Source organism: Psammomys obesus, unplaced genomic scaffold (assembly GCF_907164565.1).
Source record: "Psammomys obesus unplaced genomic scaffold, mPsaObe1.curated_primary_1811, whole genome shotgun sequence".
In the NCBI taxonomy this organism is placed as follows: domain Eukaryota; kingdom Metazoa; phylum Chordata; class Mammalia; order Rodentia; family Muridae; genus Psammomys; species Psammomys obesus.
Window position 1 is genome coordinate 612,665 of NW_026596326.1, and position 10,941 is coordinate 623,605.

A 10,941-nucleotide genomic window follows, 5' to 3' on the forward strand; every position below is an offset into this window, starting at 1 on the left:
CACTTGTTTAATCTGTCTTCTCTCTTGGCCTATGACTGAATTCTTCTGCTTGGCCTCATACTAACTTTGGCAATATGTGTTGTGGTAGTTTTGGTTTCTTTTGAAACTCATGTATGTTATGTATTTCGTTTTTGTTTTAATCAGAGGGTAAGATATGGGGCTGCTTCAGATTGTCCACAGCAGCAGATTATTAGCCTCAAGGCTCTGAGAGGGGCATGATCTTTGCCAGCAGAGGATGGTCTCATTCTGAGGACTCTGAGAGGGTATGAATGCCAGAGCCCTAAGCTGGACCCACATGCCTTTGACTCCAGCACTCAGAAGGCAGAGAGAGGCAGGCAGTTCTCTGAGTTTGAAGCCAACCCAGGCTACAGAGTGAGTTCCAGAACAGCCAAGGCTATACAGAGAAACTCTGTCTTGAAAAGCAAAACAACAAGAACGTATTTTTAAGCTGGTCATTTTAAGCTGGTCATGTAATCCCAGTACTCAGGGAGACAGAAGCAGGCAGATGGGCTATGAGTGTTTGGCCAGCCTGGTCTACAAAGCTGGTCTAGGACAGCCAAGGCTACACAGAGAAACCCTGTTGGAAGAAATTAGGGTGGGTAAGGGTTGAAAGGAAGGTAGAGATATAAAAACCCCAATAAAACAGATTAAAAAAAAAAACAGTAACAAATCTGTTCTAAATCTTTTGGCACTTTCTCATTCTCTGGCTCATTCTGTCTTGACAGGTGTCTAGCTTGTTTTCTCTTCAACGTCTCTCTGTAAAACTCTTGAGTAAAACTGCCTCTGAATTCCATGAACTGAACTGCCATTAACTCAACTCTCTGCACTGCCTCTCAACTCACTGACTCAACCAAACTGCTTGAACAGAACTGACTAGAAATGAGAGATCTGCATGCCTCCGTTTCCTGAGTGCTGGGATTAAAGGCGTTACCACCTTGCCTGGACCTAAGTTTTTCTTTACCTGAAACTTGATCCATCCCAGTCTGGTCTTGAACTCAGAGATCTGCTGGCCTTTGTCTTCTGGGATTAAAAGTGTGTCTGTATTCCAAGCAGATCACACAGACCTAGAAGGTCTTTGGATGAGTTAGATCTCTTGCCAGAACAGCCAATGTTTTAAATTAAAAGTCCTCTACAATGTTATTCTACCAAAGCCATGGGTCAAAAAAATCACAGACTAAACCCTTTGAAACTGAAAGACAAACAAGATCCTTTCTTCTTCTTTTTTTTTTCTTCCCAACATAGTGTTTTTATTATTTGGGAATGTCACATCTTGTACTCCGTCACAGTCACTTCCCAGTCTTCTCATGTCTCCCCCTCCCCCTGGCCTCCCCTTCTGGTGTGGAGGGTTTGATTGATGATATGTAAATATGTTTTTGTTTTAATCCCAGTTGGGGGTTTGGGGACTGATTCGGACTGTCGACAGCAGCAGACTCTTTGCCTCATGTGGGCCTTTGCCAGTTGCAGATAGTTTAAATCTGAGGACTCTGGAGAGGGAATAATTGCCAGGACCCAGAGAGAGAAGGGGGCTCGGAGAAAGAAGAAGGCTGCTGGTGCTTCCCCCCCTGCTGCTCCTGATTGTTGTTGATGCAGTTGGATGAGAAGAAGTCGGAGATATCCTGAAATGAGGATTGGACTTGCCCTAAGGAACCCGACGACCCTAGCCAGCATTAGCTAAGGAAAACTATGTTCCTTCTCGCACTAACCATTTTTCTCTCCTATCTTGTGTTGGAATGGATTGGGGTGGAGAAGGGAGGAAGAGATATAAGAAACCAAAATAAAATAGAGTTAAAAAATAGCACCAACACCCCTCCAAAAAAGGGAGGAAAAAAAAAAAGGCTAACTTGTGTTGTCCATATGCTCATTGGAGCCTGGTCAAACGCCAATGGCCAGACCCCTAAAGAAAACTGGGTTTTTCTCCACCTGTACCACTGTCAGACTGAAGCCATCAACTGGGGAGAGCTACACTTCAGTATCCTTATCACGATTTCTAAGAGTCCTCATCCACACCTGTTAGGCTGTCACATTTTGTGGGGTTACGGTTGTCACAGAAGCCTTCTGTGTCTCTCTTAACTGTGTACCTGCAGTCACCAATACCACTGCAAAATCAGCTTCCTTGCCTTCACAGTCAGGTGCAGCATGGATCCTGGGCTTCTCCATGGCTTCTGGGAAAAGCGCGGACCTCAGGCATCCACAGTCCCGAGTCAGCCCCGTGCCAAGGACTCCACTTGGTCTCTAGTGGCTGGACCTCAATGAGGCTCCAGGCAGAGACATAGACCATGGACAACCACATGACCCTCAGTGGTAGCAAGGACCTCGGGTATCAGCACAGCCCCTGGCTGCAGCAGGACCACAGGCACAAACTTGACTTTCGATAGCAGCATGGACTACAGATATCAGCATGGTTTCAGGCAGCCACACAAACCAGGACATCCACATGGACCTCTGGTTTCATCACAGCCTGGGACAACAGACCACTGATACGAGCATGGCCTCTCGTGGGGGGCGGGTGGCAACATGGACCATGGAGGTCTTTCAAGGGGAGGTCCAATCCAGAAAATGAACCATTCTCCATCTTCAAGCATCCTGTCGCTGCTCAGGGCCAGGGCGATTGGGCAACTGAGCAGCGTGTGCGAGCTCGGTCCAGGCAACTTCCTGCCAACCCTACTGGGAAACATGTTCCTCCATCGACCACAGCCTTCTCTCACACCTGTGACAGCTGTCGAGCCTCTAGTTCTGCCTCTCTCCACCAAGCACACACTGCTCCGTTCCTCCATCTTTCCCATCTCTCCATCGCATATTCGTTCGTTGTGGTAGCGTTGGAAACTGCAGTGTGTCACACAGTGTGTTTTTTTTTTCCCCAAGCAGCTTTACACGCAAATGTTCATTGTAATGAGTCATCTGTCTGGTTCAAAGTTTCTGGTTTCTGGTTCTTGGCACACCGTCAATGCTGGACTATCACAAGACTCTTCTCAGATAGCCTGCTGTTGCCAGAGTCACGGCGATCCTGTGGCTCTGGTTCTTCAGGACCAGCTCATTCACACACTCCAGCAGCTCACAGATGGAGCAGAAGTTGTAGTGAACCAACTCAAAGGGCCAGGTCTGGGCCTGGATGATAGCTGAACTGGTCAGCCTAGGCATTTACCAGCCGGTGGGGCCTGCCTGCCCTCTAGCTGGTGAGCTAGATTGTTCTGTAATCAGGTTGTTTGGTCATAGCTACACAGTCACTGATACAGCCAACACAGTAAAATATACAGTCATGTAATTAATACAGTAATCACTAATGCAGTAATATGTATAATGGCTAAATTGTGTATCTTGGCTAGATTTTCTCAAGTTTCTTACTTAGAGTTCTGTTCCTAGACGGCTTCTCCTATTCCACCCCTCCCACACACAAGATCTCATGTACCTCAAACTAGCCTCCAACTTGCTATTCAGCTGAGGATAACATTAAACTTTTGTTCCTTCAGCCAGTTTTCACCTCTCTGGTGCTGGGGTTATAGAAGTGTAACACTGTGCCCAGTCTATGCAGTGTTGTGGATCAAGCCCACAACATTCCAGGCAAATATCCTACCAAGTGAGATAGCCCCCCCTCTTTTTTTTTTCCTGATTTTACTTTATTTACTTATTTGCTTGATTGCATTTGTTTTTCACGAAAAGTCTCGTGTAGCCCAGGCTCCCCTGGAGTTCACAAAGCCAAGAATGTCTCTCCCTTCTGATCATCTTGTCTGCACCTCTGAGCCCTGAGGTCACAGGTGTGCACACTACACCCTTTTCAGCTATGCAGTCCTAGAGAAGAAACAACTGGGACTCTATAATTCGGGGTGTTAAGTCTATTCACAACGGCGTGCGACCACAGCCACACTCCGTCTCCAAAGCTGTTCCTTTTTTCTTGCTGAAAGCCTGCACTCAGTTATTTATGTATTTACTCGGTTATTTATGTTGGCTCATAGTACAAAAGCACATTCAGTTCCTCACGGCTAGGAAGAAAGCAGGACCTTGAAGCAGCTGCTAGCACGTGTTTTGTTTTGTTTTTTTGCTAGTTTATATCTCCAAGAATATCAGGAGAGCAGAGGAAGGATCAGCACGACTGAAGGAATCGGGCATGAAAGAGGTATGTTAAGAAGAATGGGCTGAGCTAGGCATAGCGTTGAACAACTATAATCTCAGCACCCAGGAAGTGGAGGCAGGCAGATCTCTATGAGTTCCAGGCAAACCTGGACTACAAAGAGAGTCCAGGACAGCCAAGGCTACACAAGGAAACCCCATCTTGAAAAACAAAAGAAAAAAAATCAATCAATCAGTCCCGGGCTGGAGAGATGGCTCCGGGCTAAGAGCACTTGCTGTTCTTGCAGGGGATTCAAGTTCAGCCCCCACATAGTTCACAACCGTCTGTAGCGTCAGTTCCAGGAGATCTGATGCCCTCTTCTGACATCCGTAGGCACTGTACTCACCCGGTGCACAGACAGACATACACACTAACTGTTTTTTAAATATCACACTCATCGCCTACTTGGACCAGGCACCCACACATACAGTCTTTCCCTTGTCCTACATGTTTTGGCGGTCCGTCACAGAGCATGGCCGTTGTGCAAGTCCATTCAGTATCACATGCCTTTCTCCCCTTTATCTTGCACAGGTCCTTACAAGCACTTCCATTCCCAGATTGTCAGGCTCTGTCTTTCAGGAAGTCACTTCGTCTATTTTCCCCCACTTAGGAGCTGTGCTGATCAGGCTGTGGAGATGGCTCAGCTGGAAAAGCACTAACTAACACAACCGAAGTTCAGTCCTCAGAACTCACATGAAAAAAGGCAGGTACGGTGGCATGGAATCCTGGTGAGGCAGAGACAGGCAGATCCCTGTGGCTACTCAGCCTAACCAACTTGGCAAGTCTCAAGCCACAGAGAGAGACACTGTTTTCTGAGTGTAAGGCTGTCTGGTACATACATGCGCGTATGTACGGTGTGGGCCAGAAGAGGGCCTGGGATCCCCTGGAACTGGAGTTACAGTTGTGAGCCAACATGTGGGTGCTGAGAATTGAACCCAGGTCCTCTGTGTTGTAACCCGATTAACCAGCTTAAACTCCACAGGTGAGACCACTTTAGTTCTAAGCATAATAATAGCTCCTCTGTTAACACCTACTGTCACCTTTAGCTTATCAGAAATCATTTTGCCTCAAACTCTCCATTTTGATGATAAGGCGAAATTAAGTTCAAATTCTCAGGTCCCACGTGACTGAGATCAGGATACAATTCAGTAGTTCAATTCTTGTTGCTAGACTAAAACAATAGATGATAAATGCATGTTCTGTGAGTTAAAGATAAATGTATGTTCTGCTAGCAGCATCCTGCTATGTTCCTTACTTCCAGAAAGCTGTATAGCCCTCAAGAGCTCCCCTACCCTAAATCACAGCCAATTAGTTTAAAATGCTTTGTCTAGCTACCTAGATACAATATGTTTAGCTAGTCAAAATGATATAATGCTGCTCCCTGCTCCCACTTCCTATACCTGGTTACCTGGTTATGGTTTTTCATATTAAAAAAAAAAAAATCTACCTTAGAAACAGTCCGGAGTCCAGATTATGTCCCTGACCAGTCAGTCTTTGTTCAGCACTCAATAAACTTCCATCAGTCTGAGTTTGGTTTTCAAGAGGTTGGTATGTGGCTTTTCCTGAACCCAGAACACTCTGCAAGAGCAAGTGTTCTTAACTGCTGAGCCATCTCTCTAACCCCTAAACTAATTTTTATTTTTTGTTTCTTTGTTTTGGTTTTTTTTATTTTTATTTTATTTTTTTAATTTTAAAGACAGGGTTTGTGTAGCCTTGGCTGTCCTGGACTTGCCTTATAGACCATGCACATGTAAATGTTTATGAATTAAAAAAAGACTCTGATCCAGGGCTGGAGGAATAACTCTGTGGTTGAGATCACATGGTTACTTTTGCAGGACTTGGGTTCGGTTCGTAGATGCCTCACATCCATCCCCAACTCCAGTTCCAGGGCCTCTGAATGCCCTCCTCTGACCTCAGACATCATGAGAAAATTATACAGTGCACATACATATATGTAGGCAAAACACAAAACAAAAATTTCACAAAACACAAAACAATAAAAATCTGATATGCTTCTGGTCCCAGGTATTTCAGATAAGGGGTCCTCAATCCATTCTGAGTTTTTTAGTTGGTTGGTTTGGAACTCCTATATGTATGTATTTGAGGCAAGGACTTATTCTGTAGCCCAGGCTGACCTGCAACTATGTGGCCCTGTCCGGTCTTGAACTTGAAACAATCCTCCTGCCTCAGACTCCCAAGTGCTAGCAGATGCAAACCAGGAAAACGTGGTTGTATGCTGTATTCCATTTTGCATAGCACCCTTTACCACTGACCATTTTCCTGCCACTTGCTCTAACCTCAGATGTAGGTAAAGGCTCTGGTCTCACAGCCTCTGCTTTCTGAGCTCACCACCCATGGTGGGATTTTTGGTCCTTAGACAAGAGCCTCCCAAAGAATCGAATATACTTTCCCCTTGCTGTGACTCAGTCTCTCCTATGTGCCGTATGAACTTTCCCACAACCTCCAGTGTATTAGAAATATGTGCAAGTTGTTTTTTGCTGCCGGGTGTGGTGGTGCGTATCTTTAACCCCAGCACGCTGGCAGCAGAGACAGGTGGATCTTATGAGTTCCAGTCTGCTATACCTGACTGTACCTCAGAAATATGTTGTAGTACTGGAGTTTGAACACAGAGCCTTGTATATTGACAAGTGCTCCAACACTGAGCCCTTTTGCTGCCACACACACACACACATATATATATGTATATATACACATATATATCTATGCCAACACATGTTATTAATGTGGATGTGAGATTGTGTGGCCCCAACGCACTTGTGGATATGTTTTTTGTTTTTAGTTTTTTGAGACAGGTTTTCTCCGTGTAGCTGTCTCTGTCGTGGAACAAGCTGTGTAGACCAGGCTGACTTTTGTCTGTTTTTGTTGTTGTTTTGTTTTCGAGACAGGGGTTCTCTGTGTAGCCCTGGCTGGCCTTGAACTCAGAAACCAGGCTGCCTTTTGTCTCCCAAAGGTTTTTTTGTTGTTGTTGTTTTATTTTGTTTTGTTTTGTTAGAAGCTGAGTTAAACTGATGCCTTTATTCCCCGTAGGAGAAAATCGGGCCCTAAGGGAGATGATTCAAACAGATCCCTTTATTCCCCGTAGGAGACAATATGACCCTAACGGAAGCGATTCACTAATGGAAAACAAACAAAACAAAGCGAACCATTCCTGCGAGTGCTGGAAGGCAGAACCGAAGGTTTGGAGAAAAAGCCAAGCACAACCTCCAGCCTGCCCACCTCTTCCCCAGCCCAAGCGCCTCATGCTCTCTGACTCCGCGCAGCGGAATATCATCCTATTCGGGTGGCAAACAGCGCCACCCAAAGAGCACGGGGCCTGGGGGCAGGGAAACGAACCACCCGCCCAACCGAGCGAGGAGAGGTGAGGCGCGCACGCGCAGCTCGGCTTTATGCACGGCTTTATTTCGTCACCGCGACTCCGAAGCGCGCGTCTGTTTCTTAAGCACGCCCGACCCCTCGGCCTTGCGCATCTTCCTCTGCCAGGCGCGCGCTGCGGTCGCGGGGTCGGCAACCGCATCCACCTTCTTCTCCAGCAGGTACATGCGCGCCGTGGTCTCGGTCAGCATATCCATGAGCAGTTCTTGCTGCAGCTTCAGGTAGTTGTTCTCCTCCAGCAGCGCCTGGCTCTTCATCGGCTGCGGCTTCCAGGCCGGGCGGGCGTTCGAGGACAGGGGCGTGCGCGCGCGTGCGCGCTGCCCCTCCGCGCTCCAGCGGCCGCCACGGAACACGAAGGACTCGTCGCTCAGCCGGGTGCGCGGCGCGCCGTAGCTCAGCCCCAGCTCGGCCTGGCGCGTGCGATGGTCCAGCAGATAGAAAGTGGACAGGGATGAGATGCGGCGCAGGGGCGGCCTCCGCGGCGAGAAGCGGCGCGAGAAGTGGTCGGCCCAGAACTGCCGCAACTGCTCACACAGGCGGCCCGCGTAGCTCGTGGCCAGGCACTCAAAGGTCTCCAGGGTGAAGCGTGGGTGGGCCACGCTGGGCGCGCCGGTGTCTGGAGCTCTGCTGTCCTGGAATGATGAAGGCGAGCCAGTGGTGGCACTGCTAAAAAGCAAATGGCCGGTGAGCGGCCAGGATAGCCAGTCCCCAACCCCGAACCTCCAGGGTATCTGAGGTCCTGTAGTTGCAGGCCACTGGGAGAGCCCTGCACAGTCACACCAGCTGCATCCACCAAAACCACCTCCACCAGGACCCTTTATTTGTGGGTGTGTAAGAGAATGCATAGGTAAAGGCCTGAGAACCCCGTTCTCTGAGATGCACCTGACAGAGACCACAGGTGGGGATCAGTAGCCAAGCAAATAGAACAGGCCCGTGCTAGGAGGAATGGGAATGTAATGGCGACCTGTGAGGCAGTGTGACTAGTGGGGCAAGGCTCATGTTCCAGGTGTGTGGCAGAGCCTGGGGATAAGGGTTGGTTCTTGGAATAGCAGAAAAGTAGGCTAGAAAGGTGAGCCAGGGCATCCTTAGGTGCAGGACAGGGAAGCTGGACAGTCGTCATTCTTTAAGAATGGCTGCTGAGGGTCGCAAAGCCGGGGTTCGGAAGGATCTGCAGTGTGTCTGGGAAGGTGTCTAGCATAACTGCGTCTCTGAGTTGTGTGATATTCTTAACACTGGCACCTGCTTGCTCCATGCCAGGTCTGGCCTGCATGGAAGATACCACCAGTACAAGCCTTTGTCCACCCTCAAGATGCTCCTGGCCCAGCTGGGAAGATGTGTGTTGAAGTCCAGGATGGTCATTGACACCCTCCTGAGACAGGTGCCTAGTCCTATGCTGAGCTTTAAGGGAACTGGGATTCTGCGTTCATTCTACCTCAAGGAATCTAAAGCCCAGATAAAACTACCAGGTTCCATTCTTCCTGCTTCTTATCTCTTTTCCCAATATCTACAAAATGCTGCTTCTCCCGTGTGTTCTTGAATACCTCTCCTGCCCATGGTGGGAGTAAAGAGAGATGCAGGCAGGGTTCTCTCTGCCACACCTTCATTAAATCAACACACGCCTCTGCAAAGGTGGACAGAGGCAGGCTGATTCCCGCCTTATAGTTCATGGAGACTGTCTCCAGAAGTACCTACACATCCATCCTTGAGGTCACAACTGCCCAGAAGACTGTTCTCTGACACTCCTTGCTAGGTGTTCCTCACCTGGAAGATGATGTGGAGGTGCCCGAGCTGCTGTCCCAGGCCTGGCCCCATTTCTGGATCGCCTCACCCCACTTGTCTGCCGGCTGTGACTCACAATGCCTCCTGGCCAGGCCTCCTAGGGTGGAAGAGGCGCCGACAGTGAAGTGTGTTCAGTCAGGTGAGATGATCAACCATTTACTGCCCTCCAGGCACTGTCCAAGGAGAGTGAAGGCATTCTGTCACTAAATATTGCTCCTTGTCTTGTTGATGTCTTTGTTTTGATTGGGGCGCTTTTGAGACAGGGTAGCCCTACTCTGTAGCCCATAGTCTTACCGTGTAGCCCAGGCTAATAATCCTTCTGAGCCGGCCAGTGGGAGGTACACGCCTTTAATCCCAGTACTCCAGAGGCAGGTGGATCTCTGAGTTAGAGGCCAGCCTGGTCAACACAGTAAGTTCAAGGACAGCCAGGACTACACAGAGAAACTGTGTCTCCAACAACAACAAAAAATACTGCTTCACACTTTAGCCTTCCATCTGGATCATAGGCATAAGCCACCATGTTCTTTTTGTGTTTGTTTGTTTGTTTGTTTGTTTGTTTGTATGTGTGGGGTAGGGGTGTAAGTGGTGTGACCTCTGGCCAAAGGTTAACACTACTTTTTATTTATTGTTTTTACAGACAGGGTTTCTGTGTTAGTCCTGGCTGTCCTGGAACTAGCTATGTCTGCCAGGATGTCCTCCATCTCAGATCCACTTGCTTCTGCCTCAGAGTGCTGGGATCAAAGGTATGCACCAACATGCCTGATCTTCCGGCTTACGTTTTTGAGTCAGGGTCGCTCACTGAACCTAGAGCTCAGAGTCGGCTCCGCTGGCTGGCCAGTAAGCACTAGGGATCTTCTCATCGCTCCTTCCACCTCTGCCAGGGAAGTGTCTTCTGGGAGTTGTAATAACTCCAAGGGTGAATGTCCGGAAGCTCCCAGAGATGGTGTCCATGAACCAGGCGGGGATGGGGTACCACGCAGCTTCTGGCCAACTGTGAGAAGTGTGTGTTGAATTAATGGAGGTGATGGCAGAGGGATCCTGTTCCTTCTCTTCCTTTCTCAGGTTCCAGATCTATGCTCTGTTTTGTGTGTAGGGGTGTGTGGAGCCATAGAATGGCTGTTTGACTCCTGCCTGCTTGGAATCAATGATGCACATTGTGCCTTGCATGGTACAGTGAGTTTCCATCCCTGGACCGCAGGTTCTGCTTTGAGCTTTGTAGAGGTTTGTTCAACCGTTTAGATTTGGCAAGTATGCGAATGAGAACTTGCCTCCCACTTACCTGAGATCTGTCCTCCCGCTTTTTAGAATTTCCTTGAGAATGTCCTGCTTTGCGATTTTCACTGAAACTAGTTCCTCCCCCCAAGTTGCCCATTCTTACTCTTTCTAAGCTGTAACCTAAAGAACAATAAACCGAGACTTGATCAGAATTCTGTCTTGTCTCCATTCTTTGCATCTCCTGTTCCATCCCATTCCCACACCCCCCCCTCCAGGTTCCACGCTGACAGTCCTGTGGGTCGGGACATAGGGGGTACATGTGTGTCAGTGTGCAATGTCCTCTTGTCTCTGTACCCCAGATCCACCCAGCACTGGGGTTATAGAAGCAGTCTGTCACGCCCACCTCATTGCATGAGTACTGTTGTCTGTTCTCATGCCTGCTCAGCAGG

General features: G+C 48.5%; 1 protein-coding gene and 1 long non-coding RNA gene across 2 annotated transcripts; one reads left to right on the top strand and one right to left on the bottom strand.

Annotated features, from left to right (window-relative positions):
* Window positions 1-7,530: 7,530 nt before the first annotated feature.
* Cby3 (chibby family member 3) lies at window positions 7,531-8,343 on the bottom strand. The gene has a single exon (XM_055597143.1). The coding sequence runs from the start codon at window positions 8,341-8,343 to the stop codon at window positions 7,531-7,533; it is 813 nt and encodes a 270-aa protein (XP_055453118.1).
* A 14-nt stretch (window positions 8,344-8,357) lies between these two features.
* On the top strand, window positions 8,358-10,703 carry LOC129669059 (uncharacterized). The gene is made up of 3 exons (XR_008718996.1): window positions 8,358-8,876; window positions 9,249-9,416; window positions 9,915-10,703. It is a non-coding gene; the product is annotated as an uncharacterized LOC129669059 (long non-coding RNA).
* Window positions 10,704-10,941: the final 238 nt, after the last annotated feature.

Bases quoted from the DNA above. Each gene is read 5' to 3' on its own strand.
- Cby3 (XM_055597143.1), bottom strand. From the start codon at position 8,343: ATGCATTCTCTTACACACCCACAAATAAAGGGTCCTGGTGGAGGTGGT.